This window comes from Vulpes vulpes, chromosome 2 (assembly GCF_048418805.1).
Source record: "Vulpes vulpes isolate BD-2025 chromosome 2, VulVul3, whole genome shotgun sequence".
In the NCBI taxonomy this organism is placed as follows: Eukaryota; Metazoa; Chordata; class Mammalia; order Carnivora; family Canidae; genus Vulpes; species Vulpes vulpes.
Window position 1 is genome coordinate 32,872,910 of NC_132781.1, and position 25,966 is coordinate 32,898,875.

A 25,966-nucleotide genomic window follows, 5' to 3' on the forward strand; every position below is an offset into this window, starting at 1 on the left:
CAAGGCTGGATTTATTATGGGGCAGCATATAGAGGATGGAGGGAAGTATATTGTTTTTTCCGAAAGCAATATACAAGTTGAAAAAGAACATTATCTCAAGACTAAGAAAGAATAAGAGACTTCAAAAATGATAGTATATAAAGTTAAGAGAAGCAAAGAAGACACCTCTTTATTGAGGTGAGTCTCAAGAGACCAAATGACATCTATTTGGGCATTATCAAAATATTTTTCACACAAATACATGCAATTATTAATCATGAGATATAATGGAAATCTGGCTAGCTTGTAACTAAAATATAGACTTAACACCAAGAATACCAGAAATATTTTCTGGGGGCAGCATATATTAAAGAGCACTCAAGCCAAGGAACACCACATCTAGTTATTATTTAACTATTATGCTAACTTGTGGACTCCAAAGGAAGATAGTAGGGAATTTCTATTATTTCATTATTAAGTACATATTGGCCCCTGAATACATTTGAAAGTGGCATAAATGGCAGCCCCCACAACTAAGCCTTATAAATCTAAAGTCAATACATAAGACAGCTGTTCATTCATTCCAGAACTATTATCATTACTACAACACCCTCAAATGTGAATACCTGTCTCCAAAGGCTAAAGAAGGGTTATATGGCTTTTTTATTTCCATACATGTCCTGATGAGTGAATAGACATTATATAATTTATCACTAAATGCTCTCACAGGAAAATTTGGGGGCAATGCATGCAACTCATATTCTTTTATCCATATATGAATATAATCCTTATTACATTGTTTCCTTGAATTTTCTTTGCAGCCTCAACTGGATATGGTTGTTTTATTCTCCTGTCCTAACTTACTGAGCAATGTTGCTATTATGGAGCAGCTGGTGACCTACCCTGTGTAGTGGGGGATAGGCCATCATGTTAGGAGATAATTCTTCTATCTACCTTGAAGGGGAGGTGAACTTGACATTACCATTTTGAATGCAGTATAGATTAGGAATGTATAATCTGATTTTTGAGACACATTGTACTGTTTATATTTTCTACATCAGACCATAACCCATGTGTATTTACTTGCACAAGGCTTGAATAGAAATAATTATATATTGTTGAGTTGCTTCAAAAAAGCACTTCCAACATTCTCTAGTCTATTCTCTATATGGTGATACTCTTCTCTCTTAGAGTAAGATTAGACAGAGTTCAGTTTGATTTTTAGAATACAAAAAGAAAAATAATATAAATCAAAATCTTCTTTGCACTGAAATTGTAGAAAGGATATGACTCAGTGGTAAGCTTGAGAGGTAAAATTACAAAAGTAAATCCTATCAGTTGATGTTGAAATTTATGAAGAAATTCCAGATAATCCCATGAATCTGGCCCTATACTCTTCTAGAAAATAGCCTCAAAGAAGGAAGAGAACGTGCATCTAATTTCTCTATATAAGTGGTTATCAATGACTTGATATCAGATAGAATGAAAAAAGTAATGCATTGGATACTGTACAAATGAAAATAATTCAGAAAATCATTAGGGAAACAAGAAGTGTACAAGAACTCAGAGGATGATGCTATTGTAGTTTTTTGTTTGTTTTCTTTTAAAGATATTTATTTAGAGCACAATCAAGTGAGGGGAGGAGCAAAGGGAGAGAGGGTGAGAGCGAGAATCCTTAAGCAGAGTCCTCACTGCACAGGGAGCCCAACTTGGAGCTCGATCCCATGACCCTGAGATCAGGACTTGAGCTGAAATCAAGAGTCAGATGCTTAACTGAATGAACCACTCCAGCACCCTTGTTTTGTTTTGTTTTGTTTTGTTTTGTTTTGTTTTTATGCAGAAACAAGATAGTTCAACAATCCTCCTCACCTTGGGGGTTGAGAGTACACCTGCAGTACTTACTATCACTGCTTACAGCCCTTCCTTTGTAAAAGAGATTAAGACACAATAAGTTCAAAGCAGGCCAACAAAAGGACAGAAGGACTTAGGAGATGATTCCCAGGGAAGGGCAAGGGCCACGAAATGAATACGTTAGAGGATACCAAGAAGGCTATAGTTATCTCTCTAGTAATTGGACTGCTCCAGATGCATGGATTCCACTGGAACACCAGCTGTGTCTTTGAACTTTAGGAGTCTTGGGGGCAAGGATGGTCCTCTTTCATCCTCCCAACTCCTCTAACCTTCAGGGTTGTGAAAATCTATGGAAGCACAATGGTTCAGCTATTTTACAGATATTCCACCTTATCTAGAGAGCTGAAACTCTACCACAGGGTTCTCCAACGTGGGGCATGGTGCTGGGCAGGCAAGTATATCAAGAAGAAAACAAAGTTCCTTATCAGTTTTCCACATAATAGGTTTGCTCTGACAGATTGACAATATATGGAAAATAGATAAGAAATACTGATTTCCTTCTTCACAAGATTACTACTACAGCCTCTCTGCCTTCACTACTTAGTAAAACTGGCAAATATTAAACAGGATCTGAAATTCCTTTGAGGAAAAATATAAGGTAATGGCTTTAAGGCAGCCAAATGGTCTGTCATAGCATGATCAACCCATCCAAAGATTATGGAAAGAATATTATCGATATGAGGTGATATAATGTGTTGGTAAGTTCCTTCACTTTAAACATACGCATGACTCAATTATTTCTGATTAGAGTCCTGGATCCATGGTAAGATGCATCCAAACCTACTATCATAGTAAGACCATAAAGTTATTCCTTCTTTATGAAAAAGTTTATTATTGTGCACACTTAAACTCCTAGAGGTATTCAGTTCCCTGACAATTACATCTATGATGGCAATGAAATCAGAAAGCCATAAAACACAAAAATCTGAGAAACATTCTTTTGGAAGAAAGATCATGTAACTTAGTCCCTCACCATAAAGATCAAGTATTAAACAAACTAAAAAAAAAAAAAAAAAAATTAGACCGGTTCTGCCGCTTGAGAAAGAAAAGAAATGTGGTTTCTCCAGCTAAAAGTTTTCTAGATGATGCAGGAACTGCTGCTTAGAAACTACTTTCTAAACAAACTGCAAAGGGATGACTATAAACATTTCATCAACATATTATAATAAAATTCTCTAGGAAGCTGCTTTACCATTAATGATAGAGAAAACTAGAGATGCTGTGATTTCAGTTCATCTCTTTCATTTGCGATATTTTGCAATTTTCTCTAAAATCTAAGCTTTCATTTGATAGGGAGGAAAAAAGGATCTTTTTTTCTGATGGGAAGATACAGCTGTCAGCATGTAACCTGACGTGCAGTTGCCTGTTCATGCAGCCTGCAGAATACTGTCTCCAGATGAAAATAGCAGCAACACACCAACTTATTCAACACAGTTATGAGTGAACATATACAGTGAATCTGGTGCGCTATGATATACCAAGGAACAGGCCAGGTCATCAAATCCCAACCTAAATTAGACCAACGTAATGTGAAGGGATACAAAAGTGATAGTAAATTTTCATAGTGAGAGGAGACATTTGATTTGACAGTGGGCACATATATTTTTTTAATGACCCCAAAATGAAAATGAGAGAAAAGAAATAGAAGGACCATTATGTAGGTTAAAAAAAAAAAATTGGTGAGGAGGCGCAGAGGAAGAGGGAGAGAGTGAGAATCTTAAGCAACTACAACCAAGATCACAACCTGAGCCAAAATCAAGAGTCAGACACTTAACTGACTGAGCTGCCATGGTAAAAATTCTTAAGGAGATATCAGGCCACACAACTAGGAAGAGATGAGAAAGTAGAAATTAACAAGAAAGAGAAGAAAGCCAGGTCCAACACAGTGAATCTGAAACAGAGCAAAAGACAACAGTTTGAGGTTAGAATTGATCGCTTTCTGCTAAGTAAGTTTAACTGAAATTATGGGTGGAAGAGCAGGTGTCAGGGAAAAGAACACAGGGAGAATGTACCAAAGTTATTCATTTTGCCTGTGACTATCCTTTCTCTCAATAGGCAAAATTTCAAAAGCTAAATAAGTAATTTGGCTTTAGGTTCGCCAAAGGCAACTATTTTCAGAGTCTGGTCCAAGGTTTGCATAGAGGAAGTAGCTTCCCCTAAAGGATGAAAAATAAGTATTTAGAATATGTACATATATTCTATATTCCATATATATTTCTATATATAGAATATGAGTTATATATATAATGTTATTTATAAGTATAGCCAATACATATTATCCATTCTAATCTAAACACCCATTTTCAATCCTTCCTGTGTATATACACACAAACACATATGTTATCACTATCAGTAGTTTCAGGGTGGTTGCTTTTGCATAAAGCTAAGCATGATGTTAATTTCAAATAATTTTCTATTAGTGGTTGACATAATGTATACCATCCTCCTATCTAATTTCCTATAAAATCTTTGGAGTTTCCTTTGGTTCTGATGAATATTTTCAATTTATTTTTCTACTTTACATTTTTTTGGTCAAAGCTAAGCTTAGAAGCACAAAAATCTGTGTGCATAGAAATGCAGAAATTGATGTAGAGATTAAAAAAATAAACTCCATTGAAAAGCTAGTGGGGGAAAATATATGTGTGTGTATATAAGCAAACTTTATTGTAGAATAAACATTTAAAATCCAGAACAAATAAACAAGTCATTAACTAGGGTTACCTTTTCTTTTTTTTAATGAAATATATGGCAACCCTACAAACTCAAAATGATGGACCAATAGCATTAAAACAAAATTGAGCACTAATTCTACTTGATTCTTAAATATAGCTGCCAGTCAGGGAAGAGAATATTCTGATTAGCTCAAGTCCTTGAATACAGAAGGCACAAAATAAAAGTTTGTGATTTATTTAGCTTGCTAAGGACCGGAGGAAGTCTTTTAAAATTTAATCTGTACCATAGAAACCCTATCTAAAATGTATTGGTATACTTCCCTGCCTAAAATACATTACACTAAACATATTTAGACTTTATTTGGTATCTTCAGTATCTTCCAACACTATAAAGATATCATTATGATCATTTTTAGCATGAAATAATTTACATTCTGAAGCATAGGAGGTTGGCTGAACTTATTACGGTGCCCCTAGGAAGTTCTTATATTATTTGTTTTTTAGATCCTTTATATCTGCTTCTTCCTTTTAATTTACCTCTAATTCATAAACACAATACGGATGGATATCCCAGTTTATTTGGTATTTATTCTAGTTGGTAAAAATTTTCATATGAAACTCTAGTTCTATTGGAAGGTACAGAGTTGAAAATAAAAATTCAAATGATCAGATATTAAATTAAGTTTGTTTAGGGGCTCCTGGGTGGCTCAGCAGTTAGGCATCTGCCTTGGGCTCTGGATGTGATCCTGGAGTCCCAGGATCGAGTCTGCGTCAGGCTTCCTGCATGGAGCCTGCTTCTCCCTCTGTCTGTTCTCTGCCTCTCTCTCTCTCTCTCTCTCTCTCTCTCTCTGTCTCATGAATAAATAAATAAAGTCTTTAAAAAAAAAAAAAAGTTTGCCACCAAGATTACCAAACTTGAACAACGGTATCCAAAGACAGAAACCTGAACTATTCACTTTATTTTTTAAAGATTTTTATTTATTTGAGAGAGAGAGAGAGAGAGAGAGAGAGAGAGAGCATGAGCAGGAGGAGGGGGGAGGGGCAGAGGGAGAAGCAGACTCTCCACCAAGCCGGGAGCCCAATGCTGGGCTCCAGCCCAGAGCCCTGAAATCATGACCCCAGGGAAAGGCAGACATTTAACCAACTGAGCCACACGGGTGCCCCTAAACTATTTACTTTAAACACATTTTCAGACATATCCCCCATAGTAATGGAGGTTAGCAGTCATTCATTCTTAACACCCTATTACTTAGGATCTCAAGACTTTGTCCACAGTGTCAATAAACGTATAAAGATATCAAGAGGTAAAGGTCAAAAAAGAAATCCTGAACATCAAAAAAGGCTGCTGGAAGTGACCCAAAACATCACATGCTGGGCTTTCCTTTTTAATGATAGTGACAATGATATTGAGTGTTTATCCATGCCTTTATTTCAAAGAACTTCAAATACTTTGCAGACATCTCTCACTAATCTTCATTAGGCCTTGGGAAGAAAACAGATTTCCCCAAGAAGTACCTTTAGAGAAGAAGGATGCTTCCCAAAACCAATACAAGGAAAAACATTTACCCCCTCCATCTTCCCCATACATACTTGTCTCCTGACTCCTACTATGTCACACTGTGGTTGAAATGGATTATAAGACCATGCAAATGTTGAAAGGGTAAAAATGGTAATTCAGTTTTTTTCTAAGAGAGTTATAAACTACGTGTGTTTAATCACAACAAGGAACAGATAAGTAGAAAAGATGAGAAAACCCATAATTACCTTTATCCCATTATTTACTGTTTTGGGGAGAGACTTCAAATTGGTGAAGTTACAGTATGGAATACAGATTTTCCAAACTGCAGAATACAAGTCTCTGAGATGCCTCAAAGGTAATCTTTACCTAAAAATTATTTCTGGGCCACAAATATTGGATAGGTGCTATAACTGAAACTGCTTATTCTCATTTTGATCTAATACTTCTCAGATAGGTAACTGGGAGTCTTGTGAACCTGTGGGGTAATTTCCAAGCAGCCTACAGAAACTTATCTGCTGAGCTTCAAAGAACAACATGTTGAGACCAGAACAGTACAAGCATAATGAACTGGGTAAATTAGTTCCCTTCACAGTCCTGAATGCCTCTCCTTCTGTCCCTTTGAATACAGCTGCAAAGCTACACAGGAAGCTGAGAGCTTCAGCATTCTGAGCAACTGTTTCAGGGCAGCAGCAATTAAAAGAATATTCAAAAAATTCAAAAAGGGAAAATGTAAGAGTGATATGTAATATGCTTCTAGTATCCCTCTAATCTGAGAAGTAAAAACTTAGAAAGTAGCTGTTCTGTGTTGTGTCAGTAATCACCTCATTGATCCTAGAAGGAAGCTCAACAATATAGAACAGCTACATGTACAAAGGTCCAGGACAGGCAAGTGATTCACCATGGCAGAAGCAGGGCAGCAATAGAACTTAAGTTCCTACCCTAGGACCCATATGCCATTAGTCATTCTCTAAGCCATGAAGGCTACCTGTTACTACATCATGGTAACATGTCATCAGCCTTTAGGCCCACAAAAGTTTGAATCTAAAGCACTGTATTTTTAGCTACATAAAAAATAGAAATAAAAAAATAGAAATAGTCTTATTCTTAGTTATTTTAGGATAATGCCAAATTAAATTCAAATAGGCTAACTGAACTTAAATCAGTAACTCTTAATAATATTTCTTAACAGTAATTAGGTGAATGAGAAAGAGTTTAAGTCCAATTACTATTAATACCTTACATTTGCAATTTTCAAAGACAATTCTCATTTCATTTCAGGTTGGAAGACAATTACTATTATCCCTATTTAATTTTAAATACTTTTATTTTTTTAATATTTATTTATTTATTTGAGAGAGAGCAAGTGTGAGTAGGGGGAGGGACAGAAGGAGAAGGAAGAAGAAAAGGAGACAAGTAAGCTCCACGCTGAGTGTGGAGCTCTACACTGAGTGTGGAGGGAAAGAGAAAAGGAGAGAAGTAAGCTCCACACTGAGTGTGGTCAATCTCAAGACCCTGAGATCTTGACCTGAGCAGAAACCAAGAGTTGGACACTTAACTGACTGAGCCACCCAGGCATGTATTATCCCCTATTTTATTCATGAGGACAGAGACTCAAAGAACTTAAGGAATTTTCCTTAAGGATCAGAGCTGAGATTAAAACACAAGACTACTAGGGTACCTGGACGGCTTAGTTGGTCAAGTTGGACTCTTGGTTTTCAGCTCAGGTGGTAATCTCAGGGTCATGAGATCGAGCCCCACACTAGGCCCACAATGGGAGCTACATTGGGCTCCACATTCAGTGTGGAGCCTCCTTAAGTTTCTCTCTCCCTCTCACTCTGCACCCCATTCTGTGCCCTCCCTAAAATAAATAAATATATATTTAAAAAAACCATAACAAAACACAAGTCTACTGATAGCTCTGTTCACTGTAGGATGTTGTCACTCATTTTAGAGCACCCTTTATGTCTTATTACTATATCATTATATTTGAATACTGTGCAAAGAGCTCTATTTTGTGGGCATATTCCTTTTTTTTTTTAAGATTTTATTTATTTATTCATGAGAGACAGAGAAAGGCAGAGACACAGGCAGAGGGAGAAGCAGGCTCCTCGCAGGGAGCCTAATGTGGGACTCTATCATGCCCTGAGCCAAAGGCAAGATGCTCAACCACTGAGCCACCCAGATGCCCCAGTGGGCGTATTATTTTCATTCATCTGATTGGTGGCAGAAATTATGTTCTTAGGCCAGAAGGCCTCCAGTTACACATAAAGTTAGAGCACAGTGAAGTAACTACCCTAAGGGAACCCAAGATACACTCTGATAATTCAAAAGGAAAATGTCCTAATCCAGGAAGTTAGTTGGCCTCCAAAACAATTGCCTCATCAAGACAGCATTCAACTGGTGACCCATAGGGTAACTTACATTTCTGGAAATGGAAAAAAAAGCAAGGACAAATGGTTAGCTTCTCCTAGAAAACACTACATGGTGTTCTGACTTTGGACATAATGTTCCTGATCTCTTTTAAATAGATCATATTCTCCTTCATCCTTAGCAGAGGCACAATTGCAGAATGCAATTTCTAAATAATAAATTACCAAACTGATCCATCATCATTGGTAGATCCTGACAAAAATCTCGAAACCAGTGAACCAGAAAGTTACATTGCCTCCATCTGATAAATAGTAAAATAATCATTGAATGTGATGTAAAAGACTATCTTAGAAGTCAACAGAGAACTAGTATGAGTCCTCCTGAAATTAGGACATCCATGTTTTTGGGTGTATGCACCTACTGTTTAGGTGCCAAATACTATAATTTCTGGGTAGAGTTTGGCTACAGAAGAAAATCAGATCTTCTGGCAGCACTTACAAGGCAGGTGCAGTCATAAAGAACTTGACTTTTGATTCCATTGTCTCTGCCAGGACAGGTGGTTTGGTAGAAGTATGGAATCCTGCCAGACAGGCTCCAATTCAAACTTCCCCTTAGAAAACAAAACAATAAAAATGGAAACAAAATGCCAAACCCTGTTCCATACCTTTAAGACTGACATTGGTGGAAAAACTAGGGCATTTCATATAATGTTATTAATTTGGTTCAAGTACACATCAACTCAGGAGAAATAAGATTACAGTAATGAAAGGTTGCAGGTTCAGCTCTTCCCTTTACAGTTCAATTCCCTATTCCCCCTTACAAACGTTTAAAAAGGGATTCTTAAATTTCAGTGAATTTTACCCATATATTCTTAGTGTAAAAAAAAAAAAAAAAAAAAAAAAGACAACCCAAACTGTAATTGAATACCTACACAGGAGTAACACAGGCAAGTTAGTTTAACACTGCTGAGTGGAATAAAAACCTCTGGCAAATCTTGCCTATCCCATACATCCTGACTTACCTTCCTAGTACAAACTAGTGCACTTAAAATTTTGTGAGAATGAAGTGGATGATACACTGTCTTTCTCTAAAAACCTAGAGCATATTAGTTTAGAACAGAGTAAAAATATAAAGGATTGTTTTTCGTGTCAAAGAAAGACAATTGACATTTTTACCAGGTTTGTCTTCAGGACAAGCCTTTGTGATTGACGATGTAGGTTCCTAACCACAAAGACACAAGAAGGCTCTGAGGAAGAGTGCTCAAAGAATCCTTGTGGCGGGACTAGAGCTGCCACTATTGGAAACTGTGAGCATTTTTGGTGTTCCTGGAATTCTATTTCCAACCACTACTTTGTGGTTGCAATGAAGGGACAGAAGAGATTGGAAGTCTCCTAGACCAAATACTCTCTTCTGTTCATAACCACAGAGCCAAGATTAAAATAACAAGAATGTACTTTGCCCAGGATACAACTCTGCCTAAATCTGTCCTATCCGTCACTTTATTTTTTCTAATTCTTGTTTTTGTTGTTGTTAATCTACTCTAGGAAGCAAAGTCAGATAATCTATAAATGGATTCCAGAAAAGCCTGGAAAAATTCATGGATTCAGAAGATATTTTAAAAGGAGCATAATCTCTTAGAACAACAGCCTTTAAATGTCCTGACTGCAAGAACCAAAATATTAAATTAATCATTGTTCTGATCCAGAAAATAATTTCTTGAAGTTACAATGTTAATTCTCCCTAAACAATAAATGATCTATTCAGGTTCTAGAGATGAGGCTGTGAAGCTAGTACATAACATGGTTGTGCGTCTTTATGCCTGAGTCAATCAAATAGTTTAAATCCAGAAGTAAGTTCCTCCTTCATTTACCTGCCAAGACCTGAGTTCAGGCCCTCAGGGTGCTGAGGTTTTCCTTTGTGAGAGAAATGACATCATCAACACCTCAGAGACAGCAGGGAATGCAGGGAATGTGGCTCCTGACATTGGTGATATCATCAACGACCCTGGGAGAAACCCCAAATTCCCAAAAGTTGAAATACTGAAGGTTAAAAAAGATTTATTTATTTATTTATTTATTTATTTATTTATTTATTTATTTTGTCATTTCAAGTTTACCAATAGATCTTCATGTTTCCCAATACCAGGTTTTAAAAGGGCAGGTAGAGTAACGGTAAGTTCCATTAAGAACCTCAAGAACCAAACATACAGGAATTAAGTCCAGACAGAGCTATTCATCTCATTTGTATCTTACTGGAGTACAACCAATCAAGGAGGAGTATACACTCAGTTATATTAGGCTCTCTCTGAGATAAGTATATTCTTTGGGGGACTTGCTAATGTTGCAAGTTTGCATTCAGAATAAATTCTAGGCACTCACATAATCCCCCGGCTCCTCCAAACTTTCTTTGATGTCCAACAACCAAGGACAAGGATCTTTGATTATAGAACAATTTCTTTGGTTGGAAGAAAATTCTTTGCAGGGCGTGAACAGCAGGAGAAAGAAAAGATTTTTCTGAAGTGCAAACTAGTTGGAAACCCCCTGGGGAAAGAATCAGATTCCCAGTCTTTGAGAGGATGGGGCCTGCCTGTACAGGCTGCCTCTGCTGCAGGCCTGTAAGAAGGAGCTTTTGTGTCTACTGTATCGCCCTCAGCAACAGCATGGCAGCCCCCCCCCCCTTTTTTTTTTGCCAGCGGAAGTTTTCCAGCTCTGGGGGATATTCAATGCAGAAAGTCACGGTTTAAATAACAAGGCATAGTTATTAATCAGATGGCCCCATTTCCACTCTTCCCAGATGCCTCCAGATGCTTACAGACCCAGCCCCACACACAAACACCTATCAGTTGCTCTGAAATCCTAAAGTATAATTATTCAGTTTATCCCTGATAATTCAACTTCACAAAGTATTTTAGAATCAGACACATCATCCTTTTACTACTATGGCCCCGATTGGCTCTAGGTTATCAGTGGCTTTTCCAAGCCTTTTCGAAGGTTCAGATTCACTTAGATGGAGGTTCACGATTGAAATCAGTGTGGTTTGGTCACTGCGATCCTTTGATGAAGAATTTAGAATAAGGGTCCCCAATTCACTACAGATAATTTAAAATATAAATCTACAGAGGAAAACTCATTTTTGCATGAGTTTATTTTGTGAACAAAATATATTCATGAACCATAACGATAGGACCAGAGGACTGGGAGTGCATCTGAGTCTGATGCTTCATTTTGCTGCCAACTTATTGTGTGGCTTTAAGGAATTTAGTCAGATTTTTTGTACCACCCACCAAATAAACTTTATCTCAGGGGAAAGAAATAAATAAGCAAGTTATATGTCCCCCTAATATAATAAGTCTATTTCTAGGGTAAACATAAACTCCCAATGTTTAGAGTTAGAAAGGATCTTAAAGATTATTTGGTTACCTTATCACATACCCCAACAGATAATAGGTTATGTGACTTGCTTTTTATTTTTATTTTTTTTTAAAGATTGTATTTATTTATTCATGAGAGACCAGAGAGAGAGAAAGAAAAAAAGGCAGAGACACAGGCAGAGGGAGAAGCAGACTCCATGCAGGGAGCCTGATGTGGGCTCGATCCTAGGTCTCCCTGGGGTGAAGGCAGCGCTAAACCGGTGAGCCACCCAGGCTGCCCCGTGACTTACTTTTTAAATGGTCATAAGTCACCTATGGACTTTTCATATACCCACAAGAGATAACTAAATTCTACATAATCTCTAATGGTGATAAAAGACATGATGCAAAACCATACAGTTTACTAACTTCAGAGCAGGTAATAGCCTACTGTTGTTGTCATAGCAGACACATACATTCTTCTAGATTTAGTGTTTATATGCCTCATATTAAAGTCACAACACATTTTAAATAATTGAAATAACAGATACTGGTGACCACAGTCAAACATTTTTTAAAACCTCAGTATTAGAAATAAATTTTGCTAAACAGAGGTTATCTTCAAATACTATTCTCCTTCTACATAGTATTTATTTCTTCTTTTATACAGTCTGTAAACTAAAACTGAGCTAGTGAGATTCTCAAACAGAACTACTAATATGTTGAATTCTGTTTAAAGTTAAATTTTCTTTTAATTTTACCACAACTAAACAGGAATTTCTCATACATTTTAGAAAGTTTGTAATTTGAGAAGAAAACCATAATGTTTATTTGAAATTCTAAGGAAAACACTACAGATGGATATTATACATACAGGAATATTTATATAGGCAATATTATAACCTATATTTAACTGATAACAGTGGAAATTAGAAGGTATGACTGTTTGGCTCATAGTTGTCCTCTAGCTTTACGCTACTTGAAGGTGCCTGGGTTAAAATCTTATGTTTTTTGTTTGTTTTTTCTTCAGTCCTAGAGGACTGTGAAACAGAACTACCACAGTCATTTGAAAGACTCCCAAGAGAATAAAAATTGGTATTCTAAAGCATCCATGCCTACATTTCTCCTTGGCATTTATCTTATACTGTCTTCTGTTGTTTTCCTCAGTAGGATTAGGGTAAGGTGCTGTTCTTTGTATTCCTACAGGACTGCCACAGTGTAGGAGATCCATCTTATAAGACATTGAGATAATCTAGTGCAGTCCCCAGTCTCAGTAAGGTTCTTGGCCAGATTTCATAAAAATTCTCTACTGCTTTGAGGAAACAATCCAGGTCATCAGGCCATCTGGTGTACAGTGATTCTACAGCAGAATAAATAACATACCCATCATGTAAAATAATGCTAAGTTGTGGTAAGGTATTTGTTCACTTATTATAAAGTATGCCTTCTGGTTGACTAGGATCAAAGAAGAAAGAGAACCTATGGCAGTCTATAATATCTTCTTAATGGAATGCTCAGGGGAAAGTCTCTGCCAATATCTGCTTTTAATCGCCCTGCAATGACCCCCCAAAAAAGTTTAAAATAAATAAATAAGGCTTGGTAAAAATGCTGGCTAGTAAGATAAGGCAATAGATTGGCAGCTCTTTGGCAAACTACTAATCTGCCTATTTCTTCATCTGTAAAATAAAATGATTGGATTAGGTGTTTTTTCTAGTTTAAAATTTGATGATTATGTTTTACAAATGGAATAGCCTGCCCTGTATTTTACCCTAGGTAAGGAAAACTGAATAGGATTTAATTCTAGTATAAGACCAATAAAGTCCTCCACAAAGTTTTATAAAAACTTGGCCACAGAATTGTAAAGTCAGATACCAATATAGTTCTAAGCAGAAGATACAAAAATGAAAGAATCTGAAACCTGAATCACATAAAAGATTTCTTTTTTCCTTTTCTCTCTCTCTCTCTCTCTTTTTTTTGAGTGGATAATTAACAAGACTGTACAAAATGGTTTACAGAAAAAAGAATGGGAATCCATAATCTGTTTTTAGGAAATAGCAAGATCAATAGGCATAAAACACAAAGCCTGCAGTCTCATCCAGATTATTCTACGAAATAACAACAGCAATAGTATTTCCCAATTATCATATATTATATATACATAATAGTACCCTTTTGATATATAAGCATGCATAAAATTGGTAGACACATGATAACTAAATATGCTACCTAAATTACAGTTGTATTATGGCTGCTTTCCATCATAACAGAAGTATCCTAAACTTTTAAAAAATGAACAGTGGTCTTGAAAATAATTACACTGCCGTCTTAAACAATTACTACTGCCTCAGATTCCAGGGACCAGAATTTCTAAATAATCTAATTTCCTATCTCCAAGAAAAATGTGAGACTGTGTTCATAATTCTCAAAAAAACTCTCTAACTTAAATCACTTTGATTATTTTGGTGTTTCCAAATTTGCATATTAAACACAAATTGTAATATATTAAAAGTATCAAACAAAACAAAACAAAATATATTCATGAACTATAATGTTTAGAACCCAGATAAAAATTAGAGTAGGTAAAGTAGCTTATCTGCTATTTTTAAAAATAAATGAGCAAGCAACAATAAACTTTTTTAAAAAGATAAAAAGTTTTCCATTTTAGCAAACAGAAATTTAAGTGTCCAAGGAATTCTATCCTAGGGAAAGCAATAGAGCTCAAAGGATTGAAACCAAAAAAATAGAAAGTAACTAAAGTTAGTTTTATAGCCTATGTTTTTTGAATTTAGTAATCAAACAGACACATATACCCACAAACATTTGGAGAGCACAATTCCTCTACTAAGTAAACATAAGTAGATCCTTGTCATACCAATTTTTGCATCTGAGGTCATCTTAGGTCAGGCCATCCATCTTATAACTATATCATAATATAGTTGTCTGTTTGACTTCAAGTAATATATACACTTTTGCTTTAAAATTTTGTTTATTGGGATCCCTGGGTGGCGCAGCGGTTTGGCGCCTGCCTTTGGCCCAGGGCGCGATGCTGGAGACCCAGGATCGAATCCCACATCGGGCTCCCGGTGCATGGAGCCTGCTTCTCCCTCTGCCTGTGTCTCTGCCTCTCTCTCTCTGTGACTATCATAAGTAAATAAAAAAATAAATAAACTTATAAAAAAATAAAATTTTGTTTATTTTAGAGAGAGCGAGCATGTGAAAATGGGGGGGAGGGGCAGGGAGAGGGACAAGCAGACTCTATGCTGAGCACAGAGCCTGACAGGGGCCCAGTCCCACAACTCCAAGACCATGATCTAAAATCAAATCAAGAGTTGGCCACCCAACTGACTGAGCCATCAAGGTACCCCTATACAAATACTTTTTAAATTAAGTAATCTGAGGGTAAATCGGTTTTGAGAATTTGGTATTATTAAAATAATTGGGATTAGTCTAGGATAACAGTCATTGATCTGGAATCCTTAGATCTCTATATCTTTCAATTCACTGAGGTTTTATGAAAAATTATATGTTAAGTACATGTGGTCAGCAACTTTTCTCAAATCCTCAAAGGTGTCTGTGACACCAAAAAAGGATTAAAAATCACTGTGTTAGGGTATCTCAAAACCAGAATTGGGAACCAAAAGCTTACAACCAAGAAAGTGAAATCCTTTGGATATATCCCAATATTTTATAATTACAGATTTAAAGTCAGTACCCCAATAAATCTTTCTTAGAAAATTAGAATTTATGGGACACCTGGGTGGCTCAGTGGTTGTTCCACTGCCTTCAGCTCAGGTCATGATCCGGAGTCCTGGGATCGAGTCCTGCATCAGGCTCCCTGCAGGGAGCCTGCTTCTCCCTCTACCTGTGTCTCTCATGAATAAACAAATTTTAAAAATTGAAAAAAAAAAAATAAAAAATTAGAAGTTCCTAAAAAGCAGAAGTTGGTCTATCTATTAAACCAAATAAATGCTGTGTAAAAAACACTGTGGAAAGGAGCACCTCAAACATATTGATTATACCTATGTTTACAATTTGGAAGCAGCAATCAAGGAGATACTAAGCTGTCTGTAAGTCAGAGGAGTAAAGGAATAAAGCATGTTATATCAAACCCAAAGCACTCAAAATAATTGACCTCGTAGTATACTTAGAAATGTGATGACAGGGGATCCCTGGGTGGCGCAGCGGTTTGGCGCCTGCCTTTGGCCCAGGGCGCGATCCTGGAGACCCGGGATCGAATCCGACATCGGGCTCCCGGTGCATGAAGCCTGCTTCTCCCTCTGCCTGTGTCTCTGCCTCTCTCTCTCTCTCTCTCTGTGACTATCATAAATAAATAAAAATTAAAAAAAAAAGAAATGTGATGACATAAATAACTCTGTTTCATCCTAAAGTTATCTCCCAGCTACTAGAGTTACTCAGCACCACCATCTTGTTCCTTATATTTATTCAATAAATAATTATTGAATAACTATTATGTCTAAGGCACTAAGTATATTAAGGCACTACTTTCCAAGAATACAGCTCTGAACTAAGGAGACAAAAGTCCCTACTTCCATAGAACTCATATTCCAATGAGGGGACAGAGACAAGTACAAAAGTAAAATATTATAGTATGTCACATGGCCAAAGCTTATAAAGAAAAACGAAGCAGGGAAGAATATGAGCTCAGGAGGAATGAGGCCTTCCTAGACTTCAGCAATGCTGAAAAAAACAATGAATGCAGATCAGAGCATGGGCTCATTGGGTTTGAGACATAAAGTTGGCAAACTGTTTCACCCATAGTTTTTTGACTGAATTATCACACTGAACAGCATAGGCCCAAATAGAGTAGATATCTCAGCCTTTGACAATATTTTAGCTTTTTAGAATTCCCATTCCAGAGAACCAATCCCAGAGAAACCCACATCCTTGGATACCTTAAAAATTGGACTATTCATCTATCTCCTGCAAAGAAGACTGGGTCTATCCCTGTGCAGCTTTGTTCTTGGATAATTTATTTGCTTTCTCTCTCCCATTATGTTTCCTTTTTTGTAAAATGGAGTAAATATCACTTGTTCCTATTTGGCTTGCAGGTATTTGTAAATCATTTTAAACTTCTTGGAAGAAAACATAGAAAATCAATGGAACATCATTACCACACTCTTCTCTAACAATACCCTCCCTGTACTACCAATTCTGGTTCCTAACAGGACATTTATAATAGTATAGTGTTCATTTGTAACACCTTTTTCCTCAACTGTACTTAGCAATTTGAAGGAAGTAAGAGGGAAAAAAAGGCACAAAAAAGTTCCAACACTTTCCAGTGAGTAAAATGCAAAAGCCCATCTATTAAAAACAAAAACAAAAACAGGGGTGCTTGGGTGGCTCAGTCAGTTAAGCATCTGACTCTTGATATCTGCCCAGGTCTTGATCTCAGGGTTGTTGAGTTCAAGCCCTGTGTTGGGCTCCTAGCATGGAGCCACTTAAAAAACAACAAAAACAACAAAAACCAAGAGCCCCAGAAACGTCTTTAATACTATATAAAAAGTAAACTATGGCTGGGGTGCCTGCGTGGTACACTTGGTTAAGCATCTCACTCTTGGTTTCAGCTCAGCTCACAATCTCAGGGTTGTGAGATTAAGCTCTGTGTAGAGCCCCACATCAGGCTCCATGCTGAGCACAGAGTCTGCTTAGGACTCTCCCTTTCCCACTCTACCTACCCCACACTCTCTCTCAAATAAATAAATAATCTTTTTTTTTTTTAAGTGAACTATGGCTAATTTTTACATAAAGAAAAAAATTACAGCACACATGCAAACACTTTACTGCAAAAAACAAGGAAATGTCTACTCCCAGAATCAGCTAAATAAACACTAAATAGCCTGATAGGTGTAATAGCCAAAGGTACAGCTCATTTATTGATTCCTATTAACCACAGAGACTTATGAATTTGAATTTACAAAATATTTGCTGGATTTCCACATGAAATAAAGAACTATTATGTATACAAATCTGTTTTATGGGTGCTTATAAAAGAGATACCTTCTTAACTTGAAAAATTATCATTAAAAATATTCTGTAGCTTTCTTCTCTCCTCTGGGTGCCAGGCTTCTAACAACAAAGCCAAATCAAGAGAGGCTCTGAGCTAGGACCGTAGAAGGCAAGTATCTAAGATTGTTAGTAGTGCACACAGCAGAACTGTATCTGATGGGTGTACTTCTGACTCTGTTCCAAAGTCAATTATAAATTAATTGGTTTTTCTGTACCTCCATTAATATAAATAACTGAGAGTTGACTGTGCCTTGAATATTTACTCTTCTTTTAAAGGCTGGTCTCAAAACAAAATCCCAAAACTTTGAAATCTTTACTTCCAAGGGGCTCCAACTTGTGCACTCAGTGCATATGCTATTTTAAAATTTATGATGCCAGGTTCCTGTATTAGATGGTTTACCATGGTCTGTTATAAAATGAAGAGAAAGCTAATGAAAGCTGTTACATGAAAAGGTAGATACTGATTAAATAAACAATCTGATTTACAAATATCTTTGCAAATGAAACACAAATGAGAGAAAGGGAAGGAACAGAGATTATTAGAAATTAGCAGGATATTGGGTATTCTGGGTCAACCTCAGAAACCAGTACTCATCATTTTCATTCCTTTCTAGTCTGGAAATAAATGAATCATTTATAGATATAGCCCACACTGGTATTCTGTTCATTTGTAGCATTCTTTGATGCCCAGAATTTTAGAGCTGAAAAACCTTGGGCTCTAGGGTTCACGCTTCCAACTATGCCACCTACTAGCCACATGACCTTGGCAGATAATAACACTTTGAGTCTCAGTTTCCTTATCTGTCAAATGTGAAGAATAAAAGTTTTGTACTTCTCTCACAAAGTTATTATGAGGATGCAATGAGCTAATAATACATGTAAAATGACTACCACAAGTTTGCAATGCACTATTATATTTGAGTCTCTCATTTTTACAGATGGGGAATCTATAGCCTAGAAAGGTAAAAACCATTTCGTCCCAAAACACCCAACTACTTAGTGACAGAGTCAGAGCTAAAAGTCATGTCCCTTGAGTCACAGTGCAGTCACTTTGTCAACTATAGTTACCTAAAGCATTGTCTCTCTGGCTTTGGCCACAGCCTTAATCATAAAGATTTCTCTCCTCCTCAAATTATTCATTTCAGGTTCTGACTACAAATAAAGCAAAAATGCAAAGATAGGATAGCTACATGTTGACTAAAAGGTAAATTAAGGGGCAAGCAGAGACAATGCACAAGGGGGAATTTGTCCAGGAGGTGTTCACTGCTTGTGGCCAAAAGCTAACCACCACAGTTCCCACTGTAAGTCTGAAGCCTCAGGACAGTACATTTTAATCTTGATCATAACTTTATCCTTGAGTCTAAGAAAATCCAGGACAACCCGCTGAGCAGGAAGAGTATGACAATCAAAGAACGTTGACCTCTCATGCTATGCTAATAGGAATCTCGCTCTTTTGCTTTGAGGAAAAAGATCGATTTTGAGTTGTCCCTCTGTGTGACATTTATAAGGAGTAAGAATCAAAAAAGAAAATAGGACTATAATCATTTATAGAAGTGGTAGCAACCATGTTACTAGAAATAATAGAAACAAATCTTGACAAGAGTAAATAAACCAGAAAACTGGACAGTTAGACAATGCATAAGATCTACCACATTTTCCATCTACAGTGGTATAAACCAGGAGAAAAAAATATATATTTTTTCAAATGAAAAATAAAAACAGTAAAAAATTATACTCACCATCATTTAGTCCTTTTTATCAGACACAGACAAGGAATTAGGAGATCTGGAAAGTTTCCCTGACAGGGATTAATTGAACAAAATATAAAGAAATGTCAGGTTTTCTGAAACTCTCTGGGAATTCCAGAAACCACAACAAGAGTACTGTTTTTTTAAATCACAGTTCTTGTACGTTTACATTTCCCAATGCATAGCACCCCCAATTTTACAAGGCCTGACTACATCTTTAGAGACAATCAACCTTAATAGGCAGCTAGAATAATTCATAGGCAGAGGATACATAAAATTATCTAAAATTCATCAAAGCCAACAGAGAAGACTGCCTTCAGATTTGTGACACAGGGTACAGCTATCTATCAAGCAAGCTGAAGTGCAGCAAAGCACAGCTCTGAGAGATGCAAACTTCAGTTAAATGGGAGGCTTGGTTAACCACAGTTGAGTAAACCTGAGCTGCAGTGTAATCTGATAAGGAACAAACAGCATGGATTCTACAAGTGTAAACCATGTGTCCCTAACACACTAGAGTTCTTTGAAAGAATTAATCAAATGGCAGGTAAAGAAGAACGGGTGCATATCATTCAAAAGGTTTTTGTATTTTTAAAATAAAGTCTCTCAAAAGAGGCTATTAGGAAAATTTAGTAACTATTGTGGATTAAAAATTGACTCAGAGACAGTAAACCAGGACCAATATTGATAGTATCCAGTGATTAATATTAGCCTAGTATACAAACTTATTAATGACCTAAAAAAGAGGCTTATGTGAACAGAAAAAGTGAAGAAAGACTAAAAATTGCCAATGATGCAAAACCACCCTCTAATAAAGCATTTAAGGCCTTGCTAAATAATAGATACAATGAAATTCCCCCTTCACTAAGTAAAGAAACAACATTTAAAGTATACTGATAGGTTCAAAATTAACAGCTAAAAAAAAAAAAAAAATCAGCAGAATTTACCAGAGTGAGAAGAAAGGTAGAATAGGAGAAGATGTGATAAAGATTGGTAAAATAATGAATGGTAGAGAGAATCCCAGCTAGTCTCTGTTATATACCTTTTCCTTTATAAATACACAGAGCTTTATAACAGAAGACAACACATTTAAAATAAAAGAGACACTATTTTATGTATCATAATTTTTTTAAAGATTTTTAAAAGATTTTATTTATTTATTCATGAGAGACACAGAAAGAGAGAGAGGCAGAGACATGGGCAGAGGGGGAAACAGGCTCCACGCAGGAAGCCTGATGTGGGACTTGATCCGGAACTCCAGGATCATGCCCTGGGCCAAAAGCAGGCACTAAACCGCTGAGCCACCCAGGGATCCCCTGCATCATATAATTAACCCATGAACATGCTGCCACAGGACATTAATAAGACACATAGCTTAGTATGGCTCCCAAAGACCTCAGATATATCAAAATATGGTTCTATAGTAAAATTAGAGATAAAAATGAAAATGAAGCACATACATTCATTATGCTTCAGGATATTAACTAGGCAAAGTCAGGAAGAAAGTTTCCTTTCCAATTATATTCAAAATGATTTGTGATTTCAATCTGTAAGTATTCCTTTTTTAAAAAAATATTTTATTTATTTATTCATGAGAGAGACAGAGAAGTAGAGATATAGGCAGAGGGAGAAGCAGACTCCCCACAGGGAGCCAGACAGGGGACTTAATTCCAGGACCCCAGGATCATGCCTTGAGGACCTGAGCCAAAGGCAGCCGCCCAACCGCTGAGGTACCCAGACGTCCCTCTACCTATAAATATTCCTAATTCCATCCTAGAGTTTAAATGAATAAATAGGCTCTTGTCCAAAAATTCTTTTGCCATTTTTTCCAGATACATTCTTTTTTGCCTATTTTTCCATTTCATCTAATTCTTCCACTTCATTTAACCCAGTGTCAAAATATTGCCTAAAAAGTGATCTTAAAGAACCACAAAATCATATAAGGTAAAATCCCATGTTTGGAAAAGAGAGTTCTATAATTTGTTAAATTTTCTCACCTTCTTTAAGTAGACAACAATTTAAATGCAAACAATACTTTGGTTCTGTTCATATCACAAAATTAAAATCTGAGGCTGGATATTGAAATAAATCATATTTAATAACATTTTAACCTATGTCCAAGAGCTATAGCAAGAGCCGCCCATTTATAAAATGAATATTAAGCAATAATCTTTCACAGTTCTATGGAATAAGACACTAGAATGCCACAGTAAAAAAGTACAGCCCTTTAGGCTCTCTCTTCACCATGGGGAATGAGCAATTCACCTATGAAAATCTATGGCCCCAGTCAGTTCATAAATTTGATACATAAAGAATAGGCTATGAATGAATTATAGGCAAAATTCACAGCGTAAAAGCCTAAGAAACTGTGTCTGAAAAGCTTGGTGGGTGAACAAAGAACAAATGTTGAAATAAAAAGTTTTCAAAATAAAATTATGTGTAGACAAGACCAAAGGAGGCAATTTTACACCTTGTGTCCATTTTGTAACGTAGTCCTCTCCATTTTGGGGTTAGCAATAGAGTGCTACACGTGGTATAAAACCAGCCGTAACATTCAAGCTTGATTGAATTTTAAAAGTGATATGATGATCAAATATGTTCCAAAGACATTCTAGAATCTCAGGGTGCTGCTGACCATTGTAACCTCCTTACAATTGTATGGCAACAGATGGTAACTAGACTTACTGTGGTGATCACTTTGTAATGTATACAATATCAAATTATCATGTTGTACACTTGAAACTAATGTTATATACCAATTTTACCTCAATAAAAAAAAATCAACCTCCTCAGTGTTCACTTCAAATTTAAACAGGATATAAAGTCCGATCCTCGGGTCAATTAAATATAAGTCTATATATTTAATCTATCAAAAAATGGGCCCCAGAATACATCACTTGCAAAGAATGGCCTTATTACATGGATCTAAAAAGACAATGTAATATCAGCATTAAAAATAAGCAGATGATCTTCTAAAACATGGAATTTTATATGTTTCTTCTTCAGTATAAATTAAGATTTTGTTTTAGAAGGCCAATAAGGCAATACCCTTAAAAGATAAACAAAACTAAACAGCAGAAGCTCTTGTATTTGATTTGAGAGACAAAAAAGAAGAAAGGCATATTTTGGACAGATGGAAAGTGAAATATAATAAATTATCCTTACCTGCATTAATTTGCCTTCTGCGGGAGTTATTTCAGCAACACCAGCAAAAACACCTTCCAAAGTGAGATTCAGTTTTCCTGTGGGGTCCATTTTCAAGGGGATCACTCTGATAATAGCTTTCTGCTCTGCTGATCTTTCAGACTCCACCGCTGCTGCCAATACCAGTCCTGTGCGTCCAAAGCCTGCCTGCAGGGTAGCCATCAGCAGCCAGGGCCAGAGGGCAGCCAGCTGCAGCTGGTGGCTACCACTCATGCTACCAGCTGCAGCAATGCACTTCGGCCATACATACTGCTTCCACTAGCTAATACCAAATGCAGGTTCTCAGATCCAGACAAATGGGAGGAAAAGACAATTTATGCTTCAGTTTCTGAAAGCCAAGTTGTAGTTTTGGCTCTTCCTTTCTCTAAAATAAATTCCCAAGAACAGGTGGCATTCCTGATCTGTCAGGGAAGAAGAGGGTGTTTTCAGCCCACTTCTGCTGCAGATATGTCATTTTCTCCCATCTTCACTATGATTTGTAAAGATATCACCACTTCTCTTTGGAATTTCCAACTTTGCTTGAAGTTGAATGTCACATCCTGAATTATTATTATGTCAGTTCACTTGGTGCTGGTCTTCCATATGCATCAAGTTGCTGAACCGCTAAACCCAATGTTAATGAACAAAACAAGGCAAAGTAAACAACTAAAGCCATGCATTGGAGAGGAGAGTGAAAAAAGCCAGCTTGGAAAATGAAGAGATGGTCCTTCCTAAGCCACAAAATTGTCAATGGTAAAGGAGAGATTTTTTTTTTAATGGAGGAGAGGGTACAATATTTCAGGCCACACTTCGAGACATGTCCAAAGATGCTATGACATGTATTCAAAAATTTTCACATTAAACTTTTTTTAGTGTAGCCAGAGTTCTAGGCCCATTGAATTTATACTTTTCATGAAGTTAAATATACTATCATTTTAATGTTCTTCCTAAATTTGTCTATAAATTAGATGCCAATTTATATGTCTTCACATATTACAGGATAATCCTGAGTATCATTGCCTTTTCCAACTTTCAAAATCATAAGAGTATTTGAAAAAGTTAGCTTTCCAAATATTTTTCCAGTTAAAATTGATATTTCTATCTTTATTTTCCGTTCTATCTTAGGGATTCCAGCTTTTACTCTCCTGCTTGAGAATGCCAAGCACTTTGATTTCCCATGAGATGCTTTTGGAAACTCCTTTATTATCCAGATCTTGTAATCTGTAATTTTCTACGTTCTTAGGTAAAACAAAGGACTATTCCTAACACGTTTTCAAATTCTTTGAGGGGGTGGGGAATAAAAGGGGGAGTAGGGAGGTGATTAGTCTACAGGCTCTAAGTAGAACATCCTGAAAAAGTAAAAATAAGCCTGAGTAGAGCAGATCTGTGCTATTTCTAGGCACACTTGAGAATTTAGGTCTTTGTACAAACAAAATCTTAGTTCTAAGATATTAAAATGTGTACCCTTCAGGAAATAAAAATGCACTTCAACCACAAAGCCCGCTGTGTTCAGAGGTCAAGTTAAAAAAAAAAAAAACTTATAAAGTCTTCGGAATAAGTGTTGAAAAGCCAAGCAATTGAACATGAACCTGTTATATAGATCCTTCTCTTTTGCTGAGGCAGAGGGAGAAAAATAAGAATTTCAAAAGAAATCTGCAAACCTGTTGTGCTGTCGGGCCCACCGGAATCCACGGGGGTGAAACAAATTCAATTATGCTTTTATAGGTCCTGCTCAAAAAAGGTTTCAACTGCTTAACCAAGTACAGCTCATTCTTCCACCTTCTTACTCTGCAACCAGATCAAGGGCCCCACACTGCAGGTAGGTGCCGAGAAATTCCGCAGCCTGAAAAAATAATCCATGCAGGTCAAAGGCAAACATTTACTCCAGGCTTAGAGCTACTGTTCCCAAGAACTCTAAAAGCACTTATAAAGGATCCAAAATCATTTCTGAAATCTCCTTTCTAACAAAAGTTCTTTTTCTCCCCGAACAGCATATAAAATGATCAAATCCTGAGAGAGAAAAGAAGCAAAGTAGCAAATACATCAGCAACAATTCACTACCAGGAACACAGAAAATCCCAGAGGGAGAAAGCAGTGTCTCTGAATCATGGATGGGCTTGGAAAGTTCGGAAAGATTCGAGTGCTTCCCTTCCAGAAAGACAATTCTGGATCAACTCCCTAGAGGAGGAAGCCTGTGGTTTGTAATTGGTGTTCTAGCTCTGACTCCCTCCCCTGGGACTGCAATCACGCTCTCTACCTGCTGACACAAAGTGAGGGTGGAGCAGCTAGAGGCAACTACCCGCCCCCCTCCCCAGCCCGCCCCTCCTCCTGGCTGGCTAGGGCGAGGGCTTGAGTGCACGCACACTTACAGAGCCAGACACGTTCTTTTCCTCTCCGCTCTCTCAGCTCCCCTACTCCCTCTATTGAGCCACAGTCAAACTGCATCCAATTCAATGCTCAATCATTTTCTCTGGGTAAGCAAGCTACATGTCAAACAGGTATCTAGGCAGTAGAACACACCCAAGAGAACATAAACGGTGGTATAATGAAATAAAGGGAATAAAATAATAAAAATCCAGAACATGAAAGAGTGGACACAAGATTTTGCAAATATGAGTTCAGAGGGATTTCTGCTCTTTTTGGATTTTAGCGTCTATGAATGGCACAAAGCTAGAATAAAGTGATCCAGTGCTATAGTACTTATTGCTGTCTCATGTATGCTACCCCGGCAAGAACCCTGTCCATTTTGTACATAGTTTTTCTTCAGCTTTTACTTATTTAAATTCAGGAGCTCTTTTCTAAACTATGCCGGTATAGAGCAGGTTGATATCAGAGGTCTAGAACCTGTTATTTTCTTCTCAGGCCTTTGGAAAGTGAAATAATACTATAGATCACACCTATGTGTGTGATCTTTTAGAGCTTTTAGAGCAGGTTGATATCAGAGGTCTAGAACCTGTTATTTTCTTCTCATGCCTGAAAGTGAAATAATACTATAGATCACACCTATGCCCTCAATGTAAGATTGCAAGTAAGTCTATGTCATTAATACAAGCAAAGGTATAAAATACATATGCTTAATGGGAAGCATGTAGGCAAAAAGGAAACCAATTTTTGGCTAACTACCACAATCATGAACTATAACCCTTTTAGTTACTTTGTCATTAGAATGCAAAAGTTTCTAATATATGTTTCTAAAATTTGAATTTTCAAA

The 25,966-nt window shown here is 36.8% G+C and overlaps 1 protein-coding gene across 1 annotated transcript in view; it reads right to left on the minus strand.

The window, feature by feature from the left end:
- The window catches only part of RNF43 (ring finger protein 43), a 63,967-nt gene extending 38,957 nt beyond the window's left edge, over nucleotides 1-25,010 (minus strand). The window contains exons 1-2 of the mRNA XM_025996019.2: nucleotides 24,417-25,010; nucleotides 22,738-23,379 (exon numbers count right to left, since the gene is read on the minus strand). Of these exons, the coding sequence (XP_025851804.1) occupies nucleotides 22,738-22,989 (252 nt within the window). The 5' untranslated portion in view covers nucleotides 22,990-23,379; nucleotides 24,417-25,010. The remainder of the gene's footprint in view (nucleotides 1-22,737; nucleotides 23,380-24,416) is intronic.
- Nucleotides 25,011-25,966: the final 956 nt, after the last annotated feature.